The sequence below is a fragment of the Castor canadensis genome, chromosome 2, assembly GCF_047511655.1.
Source record: "Castor canadensis chromosome 2, mCasCan1.hap1v2, whole genome shotgun sequence".
NCBI classification, from domain to species: Eukaryota; Metazoa; Chordata; class Mammalia; order Rodentia; family Castoridae; genus Castor; species Castor canadensis.
Window position 1 is genome coordinate 48,033,572 of NC_133387.1, and position 22,912 is coordinate 48,056,483.

At 39.8% G+C, this 22,912-nt stretch overlaps 1 protein-coding gene across 3 annotated transcripts in view; it reads right to left on the reverse strand.

Annotated features, from left to right (window-relative positions):
- Positions 1–16,486, reverse strand: part of Ppp1r9a (protein phosphatase 1 regulatory subunit 9A) — a 282,034-nt gene extending 265,548 nt beyond the window's left edge. For all 3 annotated transcript variants that reach the window (XM_074064722.1, XM_074064721.1, XM_074064723.1), the window contains exons 1-3: positions 16,391–16,486; positions 15,501–15,707; positions 12,586–14,204 (exon numbers count right to left, since the gene is read on the reverse strand). In XM_074064722.1, the coding sequence (XP_073920823.1) occupies positions 12,586–13,974 (1,389 nt within the window). In that variant the 5' untranslated portion in view covers positions 13,975–14,204; positions 15,501–15,707; positions 16,391–16,486. The remainder of the gene's footprint in view (positions 1–12,585; positions 14,205–15,500; positions 15,708–16,390) is intronic.
- Between the last annotated feature and the right edge of the window lie 6,426 nt (positions 16,487–22,912).

Genomic DNA, 22,912 nt, shown 5'->3' on the forward strand with positions numbered 1-22,912 from the left:
CTCTGATGGCTCTAATGGATGAGCTCTAGGCAATGGTTTCCTTTCTTGATTATGGGTAAGAATTTCATAAGACAGTAAGAGCCAAAATCAAGTAACTCCCAGCTAAAACTCCTCTGATTGATTCATCTACAAATGAGTCAATGTCTTGAGAGCTCTCCAGTTCCCTAAAGGTGCCGCTCAGAGAACTCATTATTCAGAGAAAGAACCAGCAGCATAAAAATTCCACAAGCATCATAATCTCCAATGGAAAAACACAAGTCTCATCTCAAACTTGGTTGGGTGAATAATTAACAATGATATCACTGCCTCAAAATCACAACCCATAAAGTTACTGTCTTCTTAAACTCCTATGGTCTTTTTCCAATATAACCATTTTCTAGAAAAGTTAAAATTGTACACGCTTTATCTATTAATGTTACCATTTTTTTTAAAGCCTTTACAATTACACATAATCATCTAAGTGTTACTACTAGAAACTTAGTAGTCAATAAAATACTAACAGAATTTACTAGACATATTATAGTAAAGTTCAACCTTACCTAAGGCAAAATCACCATGAAATATCAGAGTGTACATTGAAGCAATTCACTTAGGACTTTGTCAAAATTTATAAAATACCAGAATTGCTTACAATGCTAAAATCAGAGTGATCAGCCAATCTAATGGACCAGAAACAATACTTTAAACTCCAAATTTCGAACTCTGCTACCCAACAAATACATGTTTCTCATCATTTATCTACTGTAACACTCTCTAGCAAAGTTTTTCAAAGGTGGAAAGCTATCCAATGACACAGGAGCTGATCCTTTGACTCCAACTAAAAATATTATACATTGCTGCAGTCCAATTAAACATCAAATGAATCTCTCTTCAGCTAATATTTTTGTTGAAAGGAACAACAGGAAACTACAGATTGGCTGCTGCTGTAGAACAGGAAACATATTCAAAAGGACTCTGTGGAGGCCCAGAACTCAAAATCCTGTTTTTAGCTGAGTGTGTGCAAGTTTTTTTCATAGGATTATATGTAAGTAAGCAAGATACTGACCATGACATCTGCATTCCCCAAACTGCACAGACAGGAAGTCTACTTAGGCTCAATAATCTAACAGACCAAAAAAGGCACAAGCTCACATGGGAACATTGCTAGTCTTTTTTCAAACAAATGCTTATTATTTTTAATAAGACTGCTCACTAAAATATGTTTCACTTCAAATCCTGCAAATCTGGTTTCTAACAGCATATTTTAAGTGTCACATCAGGATGTCATGCACACAATGGCTAAACTCAAGGAAAATTTCTTACGCCTATGCAAATGCTATAGCCATAATTCAAAAATAAATCAGAAGGTCTCCCCATCAACTGAGAAGCTTAGCCACAAATATGGGACCAATTTTATTAAGGGTTAAAAAACTGTGCATTTAAATGAACTCAACTGTCAAGAGTACACCCATTTTTGTAAATTAACACCCTTAGTGTTACGTAAGTTTATGCTTTTCAGGCAAAAATTTTTCTGTGACATTTCCTCCAAAGGAAATAAAAGAGTAACTAAAAGACTTATGGATAACATAGGGCTTGGGGTAGCTCATTGGTAGAGCACTTGCCTACTATGTTCAAGGCTCTAGGTTTGATCCCTAGCGCCACACAAAAATAAATTTAGACAGCATAAAAAAGTGTTTTTGTCAACATCCCTAAGTTGTTGTTGCTGTTCCAGCCACACCCCCTCACCACCATTTTTATGTAAGAAGTAACATATATAAAAAATTAAACATTACATTTCACCAGGCATGGTGGTTCTTGTCCCTAATTCTAGCTACTTTCGAGGCTAAGACTGGAATGATTGCAGCTCAAGTCTAGCCCAGCCAAAGAGTTGAGAGATCCCATTTCCAAAACAACCACAGCAAAATGGGCTGGAGGTGTGGCTCAAGCGATAGAGCATCTGCTTTGCAAACTTGAGCCCCTGTGTGCAAATCCCAGTCCCACCAAAAAAGATTTCAATATCACATTTTACTCTTTTCCACCTCGAAAATACCAGGAGTTAATATTTGGATGTACATGCTTGCAATCTTTGTTCTAGGTACAAATACATATATTTCAAAAATAACAATGAGACAGAAATGTATATTAAGCATTAAACCAGGCTACTTATTGTGAAGTAACTCTCATCCTGAAATAATCTTAGAAAACGTGTTACCAAGCTTTATCTCGTAACACTTTCTGCATCTATCAAAATAAGGATACCCATTCCCCTTCCATGAATATGTGAACTGCTCTTTCTGTTAACACAAATAATGCTTTGCTGTAGTCCTCACTACCAATCATTGACAAAAAAGGGCAGTAAACAACACTCAGAACCTGCATCAAGAGAGGCCTACGGTGTGAGCCGGGACTGTGGCTCCATGACAGAGGGCTTGCCTAGCCAGAGTGAGGCTCGGGTTCAATACCCAGCACTGTAAAAATAATAAATAAAAATAGAACTACGAACACATAAAACCTTAATCCTCACCAAAAAATAAATAAATAAATAAAAATAAAAACTGTAAAGCACATAAATAATACTATTAAGGACAAGCAAGAGTTATCCATTTTATTAAGCTGGTGAAGATCTGGTCTATCTGATTGCTATAGTTTGAGTTTGTCCTCCAAAAGTTCACATGTTGGAACTTTCATTCCCAATGTGATGGTGTTGAGTGTCGGGACCATTAGAGAGATCAGTGCTTCTCCCACAGGACTCATCAGTTAGTGCCGGGAGCCCACTGTGGCACAGCAAGGGCATTTCACTTTCACCTGCTGTCACGTTTAGGCATCCATGCCAGACGCCACCAGTATGGCCTTGGATTTCCCAGCCTCCAGAATCAGGAGTTAAATAAACTTCACTCATTTATAAACAATCCAGGGCTAGTGGTGTGGCTCAAACGGAAAGAGCATCTGCTTTACAAGCATGAGGCCCTGAGTTCAAACTCTGGTGCCACCAAACAAAATATAAATAAATAAATAGACATAAAACTCCTGAGAGCATATAAACAGCCCAGTCTCGTGTATTCTGTTAGAGCAACAGAAAATAGACTTAGACAATTACAGTCTTCAATTCTACTTTTACTACTACATCATAGTTTCAGGCCCAGCTATCTTTTGTTTATTTGTCTGTTTGTTTTTGAGACAGGGTCTAGCTATGTAGCACAGGCTGGCCTTGAACTCACTGTATTCCTGCCCTAGTGCTAGGACTATGGGTATGTGCCACCATACCCAGCTTCAGCCTTTACTTTTCATAAGACTTATTTACACGCTTGTTTGTTTTATGGCTCAGTACTCAATCTTAAAAATTTGAAGAGAACCTAAGTGCTTTCATTATAGCATATCATATAAAACCTGAAACACAACTTAAACTATCACATTTTATTACTCTACCTACAGAACAAATCTTTAAAATAAATATATTTTATGTATTAGTGGATAAGATGACAAACACCCTACAATCAATTTTACCTTTCCTCCAAAGAATTAGTTCCTTAAAAAAAAAATACATACACACACACCAGTTGATTAATAATGAAAAGTGTGGGGCTGGGTGTGGTTCAGTGGTAGAACACTTGCCTAGCATGTAAGAGGCCAAGGTTTAATCCCCAACAGTACCAAAAGAAAGGGAGACAAGGAGGGTGGGAGACATGAATTTATGTCTTTTCCTTCTTTTATGAAACAATTTTCTACACCCATTTTATTTGAAACAATATTTAGCAAAAGAAGCCATCAAAAATAACATTGTCACAAAAGTAGATCTTAAAAACTAACCAACAAACCTGCTTTTCCACTTGCTATACTGCAGTCCCTTACAGAGAAAGAATCTTCAATGCCTGAAAAAGGATTTCTGACTTTCAGAACTATTTAAAATTCTTGTATTCAAAATTAGACAAATTTCCTATGTGAACATACCTTCCATGAAACTCTGCTGGTATATATTTTTGAAGGAGAAACAGAAGTAAAAAGAAATCCTTGGAGGTAAAAACTGGCAGGAGTAAGAGCAAAGAGGCCTGTCATTGTACAGTAACAGACTCAAAGCACTCAGCTTCTTAGGGCGATGCTGGTCCAAAGACATAGAGAGACAAATACCAAACACCAGCCCTGGAAGTCTCTCACCTGATCACTCCTTGGAAAGATGCCTCCATCACCAAGACTCTGCCTACCTTTTTGATGTTTGCCAACCACTACAGTATGGAAAATAATTTGGAAGAATGACTTTTCAGTACAAAACTTATTGCCTGACTTAAAAATGAGAGAAAGACACTATCAACAGTTTCACTTAAGGCCACACATCACCCAGTTACTCAGGAGGTAGAGATCAGGAAGATCATGATTCCAGGTCAGCCCAGGCAAGAAGTCAGCAAGACTGCATTTCAACAAAAATGCTGGCAGAGGTGATACACAACTGTTAACCTAACTACAAAAGAGGCATCAGTGTGGTTCAAGTGGTAGAGTGCTTGCCTATATAGCACAAGGCCCTAAGTTCAAACCCCAGTACTGCTAGAAAAAATAAAATGAAACATCATCCTCTATAATAATATGGAGAATGTTTTAACTCTACAAATGCTTTTTTTTTAATTCCAATAAAACAGATTAAATAAGCAAAGAAAAAACTTTCTTCCTTGTAGAATATAAAAGTTCTGAGTATTTTTATGCTCTCGCTAACATCATTTGGATTCTTTATAAGGACAGGTACATGAGAAAGAGAATTTTAGGCTGAAAATTTAGGAATTGTGAAAAAAAATTATCAATATTTCAATCATGTTGAACTGTGCTATGAAGCTATTTCAAGAACAAAAGTGAGTTAAGCAATTAATGTGTCAGCAACTATATTACGAAAACATTTCTTTCTTTATTCTTAGGTTCCTTAACAGGGTGGTTTAACATATAGTTCAATCCATACTTTCAAAAGTCAAGTAGCTGTAAAAACATACTTTATGAAAATGTCCTTCCGAATCGGAGGTGTGGCTCAAGCAACAGAGCACCTGCTTTGCAAGAGCAAAGCCCTGAGTTCAAAGCCCAGTCCCACAAAAAAAAAAAAAGTAATCCCTTGAATTCAGTATTTTAGCCATTTTTAATTATTTAGTAGAATCTATAGATCAGTAACATTCTCAAAAGAATTTAATATAAATTCTTCATTTCAATGTGCCAACAAAAAGTTGTTCAAACTTTTCCCTTCGAAATAATAGCACAGATTATTTATGACTATTGTACAGTAAATTATGTTTAAACATAATCAGAGAATTACAAAATACTAAACTGAGAGGCAGATGAATGATAAATTGTACTAAAGACAGTGTCAGTAACAAAAAACCCAAGGCCTCAAGAGGCAGATGTGTTCAAACTTACAGAATATCAAGTAACTCTCAGCATAACCTTTATTATTACCAGTTAATAAGATTTCATAATAATATAGACAATATGCTTCCAGAGACAATAAATGAAATAAACACTGGCCTCATCACTCATCTTTTAGACATAGTGCACAGATAACAGTAAGTAGTTGAAGGAGACCTGTGTTGACATACTGAAAGATGAGGAAACAGTTTAAACAAAGACTGAGGTCTGCCCATGAACAATTCCAGTCAATGTAACAGAATACCAAAAACAGCAACACAAGAGCAATAGGCTAGAAATAAGCCAAAGGTTATTAGACGAGGACAAGTTTTTCTTCTTCTTAGAAAAGACCAGTTTAAGGATGAAAATCAGTATAATTTAAAGCACCTTTAAAGAAACCCTGTGCTGAATCAAACACTCAAGCTTTGACAACACTAAATGCACTAAAAAGGGCACTATCCCCTGCAAGGGAGCATTCCCATCACTCTCTGCCAAATAAATCCATTCTCCCTTGGTTACAAATCTCCTGCCACCTTTCCCTTTAAGAAACCTTAAGAAAGGACAGCCACTTGTTTCTTCCATGTCTTGCCACCTAATTTTTAGACCACATCACCATCCAGAAAACCCTTATGGTTCTTCTTCTCCTGCCTACTGTTGTCTGCTATCATTGTATCTTAAATTTAACATCTCCCAAGGCATAGGCATGTGTCTCCTGCATTGCAAAAGAAAGCTCCTCTGATGTTCATTAGAGGCAAATCCCTGGAGACAGGAAGCAGAATGTCGTTTGCCATAGTATGGAGAAGGAACTGGGAATGACTGCTAACAGGTACAGGGTTTCTTTCTGGGGTGATGGAAATGTTCTAGAATTAGAAAAACAGCAATGGTTATACAACACTGTAAACACACTAAAAACCACTGAATAATGCACTTGAAAATGGTGAGTTTTTATGCTATTTGAATTTTACCTTAATAAAAATTGCTAATTAAAATTAAACACGCAAAAAACAAGCACACACACCCACCAGCACGCCCTTCCCGCTAACTTTTCTTTTACCTCTCAAAGTAATAAATTCCCAATAAGTGGAATTATTCAAGCAGAAGCAGAAAGATCATCTGTCAGCAATATGCTTCCTGAAGTGACTAGGAAATTACATTAGATTACCTTTAAGTATTTTTCATTTCTAAGTTTCTATGTCACCAAAGTGAAGAGATTAGAACCAGTAGAAAAATTTAAAAGTGACCAAGAAGAAAACTATAAAGCATAATTCAGATGTTTTCGTCCTTTTCAAAATGAGAAGAAAACAGACCCAAAATGGAAGAGCACAGAAAATCAAGCATATTAGATAACAGCACAAAAATCAACAGATTATTTTGTTTATGCAGAATCTGTCATTTGTCTAATTGAATTTCTTAACAAATTCCTAAACTACTTTTCTTTTTGAATGGTAATGAAGATGTTAGGAAAAATCTAATGCAAATAAGATTTAAATTATTATGTAATGGGCATTTAATTGGGTTAACAAAGTAAACAATGCAGGAACATAACTTATTTTTCCCAAAATGTGGCATCATTTCTTTAAAGCCCATGAGCCCAACAAATAGTGTGATTTGTGATGAAGCTTAGAGGGAAGACAAAATATTTGTGATTTAAAAATCAAGAAACTTTAAACTTTGCTACTAACTGCCAGCAAATAACTAAAATAATTTGCTGTAGAAAAGAATCCCCTCTAAAACCAAATGAAGATTGCTCAATGAATCAGCACAACGAAGAGCACGGTAACACCCTGAATTTTATGAAGGACTCTCTCTCTCTCTCTCTCTCTCTCTCCATTACATTAAAATACTTGACATATTTCATTTTCCTCATTATGAAGCATCAACATTAAAAAGCAAGACCAACTTAAATGTTAAGCCATCCAAGTTATCAAAATTACAGCTAACAAGATGCCAATTCTCATACTGTAAAGTTTATTGATTTATATGTCCAAAAGAATGGATAAAAAGGAATTTCTCAGTCAATCAGGAACTTCCTCCTCCTGTCCTTTTATAATTAAAACCCACAGGAAGATCTAGGATGTGACTTTTTAATGAGCCAAATGTCTTATGGACCTAAGGATCATAATTCACTTTGGCTTCCAGAAACAGAGCTCCTCAGCAGTTTACACAATCACAACTTATTTCAATTCAAAGAATATTATTCCACACCACCTGCAACAGCAGCTCCCTTTGGAAAGCAGAACAGTAAACATTTTATAGCCAGTCCCCTTCAGAAGTCAGAAAATGATGCTTCATGCTGTAACTCCAAAGAGGGACCTGTTGACCGCCAATATGGGTACCACTTAAGAGCTTATTAAACATTGCAGAATCGAAGGCCCCACTCCATGTCTAATGTTGCAGGAGCCTGCTGTTTTATTTGAGAATACTGGATTATGTTATGGAGGTCAAGAAAACAAGCAAGGTTTGGGTGTGTAGCTCAATGTAGAACACTTGCCTGTCATGTGCAAGGCCCTGAGTTCAATCCCAGTACTGCAAAAACAAAACAAAACAGAACAAAACATTGTGATGGATGAAACTTACAAGGAATAATTATCAAAAGTGATAAATAAGCTAACAGCTAATGAAAGAGGCAACACTCACAGGCTTGGTTAAGTGTAGATGATGAATGAAGGCAGAACTCAGAAGAGGCATTAAAATAGGCAAGTTAGTGACTTGTGTGACGTTACAAACATAGAACAGAAAATATAACTGAACAAAAGGGATTTAAGGGATGGAAAGATGAAGTCATCATTACGCCATCTCTGGACTGATTGCTATGTCACCTCCATATCACCTTGTCCACTACAGACACTCAGAATGGTCCTATTCTGTAACCACAGATGCTCTACCCAAGAAAAGCAACTAAAACCCATGGCTCCTCAGCAGGCAAACTGGCAAAGCCACAGCTGTCTCTAGACGTTCTTGTCCCAACAGAGCAGGGTACACTGCTGACCCAGGCATCATTACTCTGTGGAGATTCGGCCCAAATGTCAATTCTGGTCCTCAAACCCACACCATCAATGGGCACAACTGATGTGAAAGAGAGAGAGATACATACACCTGTAATCCCAGCACTTGGGAAGCTGAGGCAGAAGGATCACAAGTTCGAGGCCAGCTGGGTCACACAGGAAGACTCTTGTCACGAAAGAAGGAAGGAAGGAAGGAAGAAAGAAAAGGCCTTCCAACTATTTTTTATAGCTTATCTTAAGATGTGTTAACTTACTCCATGGCTTTCCTCTTGCTTCTGGATTTATGTTTTAGATTTGAGTTGAGAAATCACAGATTCAAGCATTTAATTTGGTTGCTAACTGCTTCTTCTCCATAACCCCTGAGATAACTTGCCTTGTACAATACTTGGGGGCTAACCAATGCATCAAGGTAATTTCCCACAAAACACCCACTGAAATAGAATCTCTGTGTTTTAACAAGATCCGCAGGTGATTCATATGCATATTAAAGGTTAACAAGCACTGACAAAACTGTTAGAAAGAGAAACCTCCACAAACATAAAAAAGCTGGATCTCAGAAGAACCATGCTCTGAACACCATCCTGAACAAAAGGCTTCATATACTCCGGACAATGGCTCTGAGCCCCCAAAGGGGAGAGACTACAGAGATCCACCTTCAACAACTACCACATAAAGTCCTTTGAACTCCAGCTCTGTGATCCTTCACACAGTTTGAGAAACTCTTAAGTATAGCACAGTGCACCACAACACTGACTCTGCAATCTCCTTGGTGGGAGTAAAGAAAATCTCCTTTTTCAGAGATTTTTGTGTTTAAGAACACAAACCCAAAGGAGAAAGGGAGTGGCTTCCTTAATGAGGTTGCAATGACATCAAAAAGGTCTTCTGCTGACTTGAACAGAAGAGTCTGAAAAGTCACCTCTTTCCCCTACCGGGACAGCTCCAGTCTTAAGTGTTATATTCACATTGTTCCTGACACAAGCAGGGGCTCAAGAAGTGTTCTGAAGAAAGAGAAGAAACAATAACAAAGGTCACTCTCTCTACCCTTGATTCATCTATGACACTGACTTTAATTGAATCCCTTAGTTTTGAAAAGTTCCTGAGAATTAAAGTATAAAATTAACATGGCTCACAATCTTCTCTCATCCCATATTTTGGGCGTAGACCACTATTAATTCCATCCAGTTCTATGCCACTATTATGCACATCAACTTATCCAGTAAGAACAGCTGTGTTTATGACACAGGTTACGTCACACTAGCTGCTGGCTAGTGATACCATCTGATCTAGTTTGTTTGTTTGTTTGCTGTCATTTTGTTTTTTGAGACAGGGTCTCCCTATGTAGCCCAGGCTAGCCTGAACTCTCAATCCTCCTGCCTCAGTCTTCCTAGCACCAGAATTACAGGTATGTGGTATCATGCCTGGCTCAATCGGACCATTTTGAAGTCACTAACAAACACAAGCAATATGCTACACAAGAAAGGTCAGCTATCATTCTGCTGTTTTTCTAAATTCAGATTAGGACATCTTTAGGATAATATTCATTTAAAACCTCTATAAAAGAACTGAGCTTGACACCAAGTACTCCTATATCACACTGAAAGATCATAAACAAGATTTATAACAGAACAGTAAGACGCTGGAAATATTCTGCCTAGTAAAGAGTATGAATATCAAGAAAAGAATATAAGTTTCAGAAATCATTTCTGCAAAGAATATGTTCCCTGATGTTTCTGGAAGAGGAAGTATGTTTAAATTTCAAAGGAAAAGATTAAAGTTGGAGAACTTAACTTCCTGTTCCATAAATAACAGGAAAAATGAGGAAACACACATAAGGAATGGCTGAATGTATTCTCTTCCAAATAATCTATTAAATTCCCTCACTCTGTACATTCAGTACAGCCAAGAGCTGTTAAAGGACTCACAGGACCCTAGCCAATTTGGCATAGTTTCTACATTGTATTATATGGGTTTATTTTAAATACAATGTGTTTAAGCATTGACTCCTACAAGACCCCAAGAACAGTGCTAACCTTATAGATTTTTGTGTCTTCTGCAGCAAGCAGCATGACAGAGCACACATGATAAGCTGTCCCTAAATACTTGTTGAATTTAATTATTACCCATCCTTTGAGACAATAAAAAAATCTTAATTGGAGAATAACCAAATCACTACCACCACCAGTAAAAAGCAGCTCTTAAAATTTCCCAGTGACTCCACTTTCATGTTAAACAATGAAAGCAACAAGAAAGAGTAATTGTCCTATTCATTACAAAAGGGATGATAATAACTCTTCTGTTTGCAAACTTAATCCACTCCAACTCATCCTGTTAGCTGCCAAATAAAACGCAATGCATTAAGCTTGTTTGCAAATCTTACTGTGATCTAAGTCCTTCATGAAATGTGCTAAATGTGATCTATTTTCATTCTTTGCTATATGAAATCCAGCTTATTTATGCTAATGAAAGAAGCAACATGCTTGTTGTTATAAGCAATAGTAGCAAAAAAAAAAAAACCAATCACCTGTATTACAAAATATCATGTCCCCAAAGCTAGTCTGTTCACAGATGAACAGACGCACTTCAATCAATGATAAATACTTTAAAATCCATTAAACCTAATACTGACTGTACAGTTACGTTTTGTGCAGCACAGGGCCCAAATATAACCCATTGGGTTGAGTGGATAATGCTCTACTTGATGCATTTTCATAAACTGAAATTCCCCTATAGAAAAAAAAGAAAAAAATCTCAATTGCTGGGTTTAACAAACTCCTTGAAGAGTTCATTCCAGTTACGCCTGCTTTGCTCAGTGTAAAATAATTCAATCTTACTGCTTTCTTCCTGAGGGGAAGACTGTTCCAAAGAGGCATGGACTGAAATTTGGGAGCTCACTGGACGGGCCTGAGGAGGGATACCCTTGAAGACAGTGCCTAGAACTGGGCAGGGGGAGCCGGGAGGGGAAGAGCAATACAGGAAGGTGGCAAAGCTTACTTACTTTCAGCCCAGATTCCAGTCTCTATTTTAAACACAGGTTTACCGGACATGGCCATTCTGATCCAGAACTTCTGCCTTACACTAATAAAGTAAAACTGTGCCTGCTAACACCTGTAAACACTTGTATAGAGTATGACTTATTTCAAAAGAGTATTTCATAATTAAAGCAACGTCAGACTTCTCTGTGGATATTTCTAGATAAATTATATCTCCTAGAGCTTTATATGGAAGTCAGAAGATGGAAATAACAATTGATAGTAATCTTAAAAGAACAATTACAAAGGAATGATATGAACTTCCAAATCTACCATATATTCACACTGTGTAAAGTGGGAGCCCCTAGAAAGTGATAACCCCAGGATTCCCAAGGAGAGCATATAAGAATGTGAGGACTGAGTCGGTAGGCAGATACACTTAGAAAAACACTCCAGGGGATTCTAACAGTCAACCAACCATCTCTTGCCCTATCACCATTATCTGCTAATAATGTCCCACCACCAGAGGCTGATATGTGTTCCCCGATTCTACACCAAATGTTAGCTAAGTGAAGTCATTACAATATAGCATATGAATTCAATTGGCATTTATCCAGTTTTTAAGAGGAAAAATTAAATCCATGAATGAAAAATCAATTTTACTTCCTTTCACAAAATTTCACTGCAAAGCTACATAACAAATTCTCAACTCCAAGCTGTTTACAGTCGTGGCTTTCCAATCAAATATTTAAGTCAGCTAATGTATTTCCATAAATCAAATTTCATGCAAGGAGAAAGAAAAGTTCTGACCACATTCCTCATCACCCACTTACACTTAAGTAAGGAACAACTCAGGTATTTTTAAGCAAATAAATAAAGAGAATTATCATTTCAATGTTATCAGTGTGTCTTATATGCCATGTCGTATAGTGTGTAGATTCAGAAAGTTACTATTTATAGGTAATTTTAAGTAACACTTGGTTAAAGTAGTTGTAATTAAAAATAACACACCTGGTTACTCATACCCCAGTCCATTGGGATGTATTTCCCAATTCCCAAACTTCTTCAACTTTCATATCAGTCATATAGGTTTATGCCACTAGACAGGACACTAATATGATTGACACTTCTCAAAGCTCAAATTTTTAAAATCACCTCACAACAGGTGGATAGCAACAATTCTGAATTCCTTAGAAAACCTTCTAGTTAGCATACAGTTAGGCTCCAATACTAAAAATGAACTGAGAAAGCATACTTACCTTAATTGGAGCACTACTAAACTTAATTTTCCTATTTGCCGGGATTTCTTCTTCTTCTGGCAATCCAACGATTTCCGAGTATTCCATATCGGGCTGGTAGTAATTGTTCTCATCACTATCGTCTTCCTCATCCTGTTCAGTGCCCGTCTCTCCCCAGTCTGAATTATACCTGGATCTCACCCTATACACATTATAGTCACTATGCATGTACACATGGGAACTCTCGAAATTATTTGAGTCTTCAGGTACTTCTTTTCCACAGCTGGATGCAGAAGCATCAGGAGAGGTAAAATCACCACCTGTAAGTCCTTTCCTCTGTTGCTCTGCTGTCTCACTTCCAACCAAATTAGTTTCAGCAGCTTCCATAGGTTCATTTTGTGGTGAAAGGATTTCAGATTTTGGCATTGCCTTATTATCAGCACAAGGTTCTTCGGCAATGTCTTTATCAATTCTGTCTGGAGTCTCTTGGTTCGATGTGGAATCCTCGGCTTCCTTGCTCTGCTGTATCTCTTCACTAGGCAACGAAGCTAAAGAGGTACTTTTAGGAGACACTTCTGGTACTGGAGTTGTATTACCCTTCTGAGCATCCTCTGTATCAACCCCTTGTTTGTTTGAAGAAGACCAAGAATTAGAATCCTTAAGGTGGCCAAAGGTGTCAAGACTGGTAACAGTAACAGATGGTAAATTCAGAGGATAACGCCCAGTGACTGAGTATTCACTGTTTTCAGCCTTCTCTGAAATGATGGCACTGGGGGACTCGGTGTTCTCAAATACTGCACTCAGTTGACTCACAGTTGGGGAAACAGCCTCAGTCCGGGGGCTAAGACTGTCCAGGGAATCAGTACTGCCTCTGCTGGACTTAGAGGCACCCCACTCATCCTGTAGTTCACTCCCTTTGTCTTTTTTGGGGGAATAGCGGTTGTTTTGTCCTGCCTCATGCACACTCCTCTCAAACATCTTTCGAGTCTCTGTGAACTTAGAATATGAAGGGCCATCGTACATCGTGTCAAATCTGCTAATTCGTTCAGAAACAGAGGACTCCAACTTAACAACTGAGCCATCTGTTTTCTCCAGAAATTCCTTGGGCTTCATTCTTCTCTGAGGGGATGAAGGTCCACCTTTCCCCCTGGTTTTGGCAATGACTGCAGAATTCTCATTGGGTTCCATACCCATCTGCATAAAAAGATTTTTAATTCTGTTGACATTGGAGCCATATTTCCTACCCCTGCTCTGCTGGGAGCCCTCACCTTCTTTTGTTTTTTGTTCTCCATCTGACTTAGGTTTGTCAAAGGTACTTTTCAGGGCCTGGAACTCAGTTCTGTATGCATTCCTGTGAGGAGAGGCACTTCTGAGAGTGGTTCGTTCACCTGAAGACTCTGCTTTCAACATTTTTACTTCAAGTGCGAAGAGCCAATGTTCATAATTATCAGGAGAAAAACAGAAAACAAAACAAAACAAAATAAAAGACCTCTCTTCTCTAATCACCAGTATTTGGTCAAGTAAAGGACCTCTCAAATGCCATATCCATGTCAGTGATTGTCCCAACAGGTGTATTAGGAAGTTATGCACAGTCAAGAGTTACACAAAATGGCTTTTTCAAAGCAAGACTAGAGGGTCATCTGTAATAGAAAAGAATGAATTTCTAAATTCATGTATTTGAATTTCTGTTTAGTCAACTAATATACACTTTATTTTCCAAGTGGTGAGCCACACATCAAATAGAAGAAATTACTATTGAAATGGGATGTTAAAGTCAAGAAGCTAAAAGTTATTATTCTGACTGGTGTTTGATAACAAAAGCATTTCAAACACAACCTGGAGATCTCTACTCTCTCTCTCTCTCTCCACACACACACACACACACACACACACACACACACACACTGTAAGTACATTTGAAAGTAATATTTCAGTCCAAGTTTTGGCTATCTTTATGAGAAACCACCAATTCATGTCTTTAAGAAATCATCAAACTGTCCAGAAAATTAGTTTCACTTGGGATTCTCCATAATCAGGTAGAAGTTATTGTTTCAAAGTAAAAGTTTGGAATTATGTTTATAAACTCCAAAACATGCCTACATAGGTTTATTTCACTCTTTCTGGTCCAATACTCTCATCTACAGCATCCCCAAAGCAACACTGGTGCAATCTCAGAGCAAAACAAGCAGAAAAAAAGTTCTTGAAGGCCAGTGTTTCACTCTGAAGTTTCCACATCCAATATCTGGAAGTTTCCTGAGAGTGCATGTTAATTATGGAGTGGGATGTACACTTTCAGGGGAATAAATGCATAAGAACGTGACAATGAGAAAGCAAATATACCATGCCACCTCTTTTCACAGCCATGATTTGTTTATTCCTTCTTGTCCCTAACTTTCTACAAGCTGAAAATGCAACAACGCATGCCTGCTGAAGTCTAACCCACAAGCTGGATTTTATATCAATATGCCAGCAGTCAAATATTTCCAAGATCCGCTGAAGAGCAGACAATGCAGCTCTAAGGATTTTTCACTTTGTTTTTGTTTGGTTTGGTTTTAACATTAGACCGAACCACATCACCCTCACGCAAAGCCAGCGGAAGGCACACACTTGCACTGAAATTCGCTCCAAACTCGTTTCCTGGCCCAGCTTGCATGCATGGCCCATGCAGACAAACAAGAAAGCCTTCAGAGTGTGGTGCCTGGGTTTTGGGTTTTTTTTTTTTTTTTTTCCTTTTTTCTTTTTTTGGTAAGCCATCACAATCTCCTTTTACCTTTTTTTTTTTTTTGAAAGCCACAAACACCCTCCCTCTCCCCTGCGCGCACACCCCGTTCCCTCCCCCCGCCAATTCGAGCCCGAGGGGGCGGGGGCGGGGGCGATGGGGCCGCCGGGGATTTAAAAACCTGCCCTCACCAAAGACAAACATAAATAACACCAACTTGAGAGGCAGCGGGTTCCCAAGCCTGCTTCGGGACGCAATCCCTCGGCCCCGGGGCAGGGCCGGGAGAGCAGGTGACGCCAAGCGCTATGGTAGGAGGTCGCAGGCTAGCTTTGTGCCAAGAAGCACCTGAAGTCCTAACACATTGGCTGCGGCTCCCGGTGGCTGCCAGGCGGATCCCAGTGTGGCACGGGGAGAGACGAGCTCCCTGGCCCCATTAGAAAAAAAAAAGAAAGAAAGAAAATTATAGGGTGATGATCATAAATCCCTTTGTTTTTTTCCTCCCAATGTGCCAGGAAACAATGGATCGCACTGCTCATGCCTCCGATCGTCAACCTATCGCTCCCCAACCCCAGCCCACCCCCACCCCAGCCTGCAAGTCAGCCTTTGTACATGCCGGCATGGCCCTGCGCCTCGCCCTCCCCGGCTCCTCGCCCCGCGCACAGCCTCCCCTTCCCTTACCGAGCGGGCGCGCCGCGGGCGGGGAGGGTCGGCCGCCGCCTCCCACCCCTCCGCGCCGCCCCCCGCCCGCGGTGGCCGCGCTGCCTCGCACCGGCCCCGGGCGCCCGCCACCCGCTCGCTCGTCACCGCGCAGCGCGGAGGGCGGCCGCCTCCACGCGCGCCCCGGCCCCCACGCGCGCCCTGCCCGCGCCGGGCGGCTCCGGGAGGCGCGCTGCGCTCCGCATCGCCATTGCGGGCGGACCGACGAGCGGGCGGGCGGTGGCCCGGGTGCCCCTGCGCTCCACGCGCGGCCGGCCTGGGGCGCGGGTGCCAGCCGAGGAAGGGCTGTGGCCCACGTGCAGCCCCCCGCGCCCGGCCCTGTGGCCGGCCCGGGTGTAAGAGGGGACAGGCCGCGAGGGTGAGGAAGGCCCGGGGTAACAGGTGCCTCACCTCGGCTGATAGGATTAACTCTAGGGCCGCAGAGAGAGGGAGCCCGGCAGCAAAATCCCAGGAGAGGGAGAGAGAGGGAGCCTCTGGCGGCCAACGAAGGGCGCAAAGCACCGGCCCCAGGCGAGGCCGCCCCACCCCCTCGGCGGTGGGCGAGGGGCCTCTTGGGCCTGGGGCAAGGCCTAATCTTCTGGGGCCTGGTGGTGGTGGTTCAGGAACCGGGGTCCGGCTACTAGTTGCTGGGGCTCCCACATGGCCTGTGGTTAACTCTGGGACCCCAGAGCATGCGAAGCCCTGGTCAGCCAAAACCTAGGTTCTCTTCTACTGTGGCCTCCACCGAAGCCACTGTGCCTGGTCTGTTGGCCACCTTGACCTCAAGGTCCCACTGGCTTTATAAAAGAAAAAGTTTTCTGACTTTCTTCTGGTCTGGGAAACTTTTTCAGCCCATCCACTCTGGCCTGCATTATTTTATAAACGCTCAGTACTTTCTCTCCACCCTCCACCCCCAAATACAGGAAGTGTTACAGCGTTCTTGGAAAATATAAAACTCATCCTAACTGCCTATATAGACCTTTAAACCAGCCCTTCCAAAAAGCCTATCCTGCAGAAACTCTCAAAGGATAATTTGTCAAGAGGTAAAAGCCTAACTTACGGGACATGACGAATAACAACTGCACTACTCAGGAGACTGAGTGTCACTCTGGCTACACAGTGAGACCCTGTCTCAAAACGAACAAACTAAATGACTCCTGTAGAAATGGAAAATGAAAACTGTTGACTCCATAATTAGGGAGGGAACCAGTGACATACTGCAACCCATTCAAATGACAAGAACACGAAATCAAGAAAGAGAACTGCTTGATATTCCATAGGCCACCGAAATGTAGTATTTAGGATTACAGTGGCCCCCTCTTATCTTCAGAGGAGACTTTCCAAGACCTGCAGTGGATGCCCAAATTCGAAGATGGTACTAAACACTAAATGTACTGTTTTTCCAATACATACCTACTATAAAGTGTGATTTGTAAGTAAGAGATTAACAATAACAAAGTAGATGATTTAACAATATGTAATACTAAAAGTTATTTAAAGCATGGATTATTTCTAGAACCTTCCAATGGATAATTTCAAACCTCTTTGACTGCTGGGAAGGGTAACTGAAACCAGTGAAGGCCAAATAAGGCAAACAAGCAGATAAGGGGGCTGGGGGGGAAACTGATCTGGTCTACTGGGCTGCAAGGAATAATACCTCTAAGAAACAAAATCAATGTGCATTTCTAAAGAATCATTTACTGATGTAAATAAGTTTCTACAATTTATTGAGTAGTGAAATTGCCTAGTGAATGTGGGGATCACAATCAGGAAACTCTAGAGACTGTGAAGGTCAGCCGAAAGCACCCCAGTGGCAGTTTACCCATTTCAAAGTCTTACACACTTTTCCCGTCAAAACATCATTCCATTTTACAGATAGGAAAACTGAGCTTTGGGATTTGTAACCTATTCATAGCTGTATTAGCCACAGAATAACCATGACTGAGTTTGAGCCCAGGCAAATCTGTATACAGGATCCATATACTCTGGTAGTAAAAGCTTTCAGTCTCTAAAGGACTTGGTAGCTGCTGAATTCTATGCATCTTTCATTCGAACAGTGAGACCATTTGCTTTTCTTAAAACATCACCATATTCTTAGGTGTTTCTCAAGAAACTGACATTCTCTGTCTAGGAGGTGGATGTCACTTCTATGAGCATAAACAGATACAACAGGCAATGTGAGGGGGCTGTGGCTCCAGGCTCCACTTTTGGAAAGAACATGTGTGCTGTCTGGGATAATCTGGTGGAGAAGTTCCTGTCTTTTATTTGCAGCATGGAAACCAGGTTTCTTAGGAGAATAACCTAAATAAATGCAGAATCCAATCACCGAGTTCTATCTGTAGAAGAGGGGCAGAGTTGGCAATAAAATTAGTCTTACACCTCTTTGCAAAAAGATGATTCATAAAGAAAAGCAGCCTGAAGGATTTGGTTGGTTTGGATTTTAATTTTTGAAAATGTGAAACTTCATACTGAAGGAATGTCAGAATTTTTTAGATACATGCCAATTAAAAATTAAAGCTTCTTAGAGTGCCTGTAATGGGGTTCTACTTCCAACACCTCCCAGAGTGTTTGAACAGTCTACTACACCTGTGCTAATTCACTGTATATGGCTAATTAACACATTTGGTTCCTTAGCTACTGAACTCCTTACTACATGTGGCTAGTGACTACCATATTGGACTGTGTTGCTACAGAACATTTCCATCACAGAAATCTCCACTGGGCATGCTTTTCCAGACAGCATGTAGTTCTGTAAAGTAGGAGAGGAATAATTGACTTTATGAGGGCTAACTTGTTTCACTAGATCAAAGAACATCAATTGTGTTTGTTGCACCTAGAAAAGATAGGAGCTGTGTGAAACTAACTGGCCATGAAAGATAAATGTCAGTATTGACATGCAAAGTATCCAAAATACATTTTGCATGGGGATTTGCAATTTTCATAGATGATTTCTCAACCTTTTAAAAATCATGTAGAAGTCAAACATGGTGGTACCCACCTATAATCCCAGCACTCAGGAGACTGAGGCAGGAGGATCTCCACTTTGAGGTCAACCAGATCATATCTCAAAAATAAATAAGTAAAAATGAATAAATAAAATAGTGACAGAGCCATCTGTTCACTTCCAGAATACAATGCAGTATCTAAGATCAGACTGATTTGGGATGCTAGCTATAAAATTCAAATTAAAGATATCATTTCTAACCAAATGCATTGATAGTGCTTTAGCATGGCTTTCTCATCACTTGGCCATACCATGAAAATTTAATCCATCATCTCCTCCATTTCCGGTTCTATGATACAACCAGTATCTTGTTTTTTCGGCCTATAAGTAGGCTTATGAAAGGTTTAAGTATTTACTTTTATTTGTTATGAAAAATAAACCATAGATCTTCTAGGAATTCCTTAAGGTCATTTTAAAGTTATTGTGGTAACAAACATAGCTCTACAAATAAACCACGGTAGATGTCCAGAGTGTGTAGACTAAAGTGCGGAAACCTCTCCTTCTTCCCTAGTGTTACTTGTTTGACTGTCCACACAAAATGCAGAAAAATAAGAGTTTTCTGGGATTAGACCCGCAGGCTGTTCTCATTACTGTCACTGCTTCTAAGGTTGAGACACCAGCGGCTGTAACCATTCTTTTCAGCTTTCAGTTTTATAGGGGTGCAAGTTGCATGCTTAAAGTCAAGCAAGAGGTATTTCTCTGTCTACAGAAGCTCGAGTTACTTTCAGCAGATCACCCCTCCAGCAGGAGGATTCCGGTGGTGGTCTCCTCCCTGCCAATCCTCCATCTGTAGTTGCACCTGAACTCTGGCTCTCTTAAGATTAGCAACTTGTCGACCCAACTTCAGAATAATTTGTTATTTTAAGACTGAAACAAATGGGAGAGACACAGTAATCCTTCGCTGAGAGAAGTGTCAAATTGAGATTCAAACTGAAGACATTTTACTGCAACTCATATTCAGTCATCTTTTACCCTAGAGAGGCTAAGCCTAGTTCTCAAGCAATACCATAACATAGCCCTTCTTTGCACATAACTGATGGGGGAAGTAGTTATTCAGGACACTCTTAGTTGTGAACATGAGCAGAAAGGAATCAAAGAGTTAACAGAAGACTTTCCATAGCATTAGCTATTAAGGCAAATAATAGGGCTGGGTGTGATTGCTCATGCCTCTAATCCCAGTCACTCAGGAGGCAGAGATAAGGAGAACCATGGTCTGAGGCCAGGCAAACCAAAAGCACAAGACCCTATCTGAAAAACAAACTAAAAGTAAAAACGAATAAGGGCATGGCTTGAGTGATAGAGCACTTTAGTGAGAGACCCTGAGTTCAATCCCCAGTACCACACAAATAAACACTTTCTGTTTGTCTGCAATAAATAAGAGCTTTCTGTGACTTTATTCCATTGCTCATCTACTTCTTATTAATAACACCTTCTTGAGGAGTTCCATAATAGTCTCCTTTTATACAAAATTCACATTATAATACTGTGAGGGGCTTTGGGGGATTTTTTTTGGCACTGGGATTAGAACTCAGGGCCCCATACTTGCTAGGCAGGCACTTTATCATTTGAGCTACTCCATCAGACACATTGTATTTTAAGCAAATTCTGGTATTTAATTTGTGTATGTGATCATCTGCTTTCAGAAATAATTCAAAAATAAGTTTGCTCTGATATTGTAAATATATTTTCCATATCTTTGTTTTGCTTTGTTTTTGTTTTTGTTTTTTGAGACAAACATGTAACCTAGGCTGGCCTCAAACTTGCAATTCTCTTATCTCAGGTGCTGAGATTATAGGTATGTGATGTGGCACCTGGTTTTCATAGGCTCTTTTTCTTTTCTCTTTCTTCTTCTTTCTTTCTTTCTCTTCCTCCCTTCTTCCTTCCTTCCTCCCTCCCTCTCTCTTCCTTCCTTCATTCCTTCCTTCCTTCCTCCCTCCCTCCCTCCCTCCTTTCCGCCCTCTCTCCTCCTTCCTTCCTCCCTCCCTCCATCCTTTCCTTCCTTCCTTTCTTTCTTTCCCATGGTGCTGGGCTTGAGCTCAGGACTTTGCAAGCTCTATACCACTTGAGCACACATCAGCTCTTTCTGCTTTAGTTTTTTCTGAATAGGGTCTTGCATTTTTGCTGGGGCACCCTAGATGGCAATCCTCCTCCTATTTGTCTCTGACATAACGGGGATGACAGCTGTGTGCCAACACATCTCATTGTTTGAGATGGTCTCTTCATAACTTTTTGCCAGGCCTGGCCTCAAATTACAATCATCCCGATCTCTGCCTCCCAAGTAGCTGGAATTGCCCTAGGTTCTTAAGCAGCTATAATCCTTATGTCCAGCAGAGACTTTTATCAGTTGCCATTATTTTAACAAATTGTTTTGAACAAAGTTTGAAAATATATCCTAAAGCCTTAAATGATTGGATGTCACTAACTTTCTGAAATAGAGGAATAGTGAACAAGTCCTTATCCTGACTTGATGGCAAATCTTAAGCAGTTGGCCTTCTCATTCCTATCCTGGGACAGTACTATTACTGGATCTAGAAACAGTGCTAGTCTTAGAGAGTTGGATTCTTCTAGAGTAAGCAACTACACAGCTTTTCATCATCCAACCAGCATCTTTGATGAGATTCTAAATGCCGAGAAGGATCACATTCTCTCTAGACTTCTTTTGTGTTGTTAGAAGGAAAAGACTTTCAAACTGAAATTTAAAAACGTATTTACATAAATAAAGAATCTAGAAAATCTTGTATCTAAATCTTTTGATACAGTTTTTTGTTTTGTTTTGTTTTGTTTGGCAGTGCTGGGTCTGAACTCAGGGCCTCAGACTTGCTAGGCAGGCATTCAATCACTTGGGCCACTCTGCCAGCCATTTTTTGGTTTGGGTATTTTTCGAGATAGGGTCTTGTGAAGTCTTTGCCTGAGCTGGCTTCAAACTGTGATCCTCCTGATCTCTGTCTCCTGAGTAGCATGAACCACCGCCACCCAGTTTGATACTGTTTTAGTTGAGCAAAACACTATTAAATTTTATGTTTAAGTTGTTCTGTGGCACAGAATTTTGTGAGAATAGTGATCCCAATAAAGAGAACAATAGGTTAACAATTATTTGGTGAACACACAGGGTGTATCAACTAGATTCATCTGGACTGCAAACCAAATGTTGGTTCCCTTTTACCAACTTACTTTTAAAAGGGAAAGCTCTGGGCACCACTGTGTTACAAGTAAATATGTGTTGTTTATTGTCCATATTGAATTTGACAAAACATAAACTGTAATGTAAATATCATTTATTTTGTGAATACAAGAAAAGCATAATCAACAGATGAAAACAATCTAAGGAAATGAAATTCGTATTTTGTAATACTGAGAATGAAAAACATATCAGTGTGAGATGAACTTTAGTTGATATGTATTAAATTTTCATAAAATGCTTAAGTTGTATAGTTCTAAAACATAAAAAAAAAAACAAGCAAGATCCCACCTTTTCCAGGAATTTAAATTTGACCTATTATAACTTTTAAGAGAAGGAAATTTTGTGAGTTTTAAAAAGTTTTTGCTTTGTTCTAGAATCTAACAATCTAATACAACATTATTTTGTGAAGCTCGAATAAATCACTTATAATAAATTACATGTCTGTGAATACAGTATGCTATAATATAATGTATGCAAAGTACTCATATTTTGCAAATTCGCAAGGCTCATTTCACGAGCCTCAAATATTAGGAAAGGCCAGCAGCACCCCCAGTGATGGTCTACCTCACACTGACCCACGGGAGAGTTGGATGCAGGCCAAGTGAGGCTTTTGGATGCATAAATTAATAGTCATTTATAATGTGATACAGTTTTATTTTAAGAAAAGCAAATGCCCCATCAAAAGCCTAACACTAAGCTTAAAATTGACACTGGGATAGTTTTCCTTGAGCGCTGACCCAGAAACTTA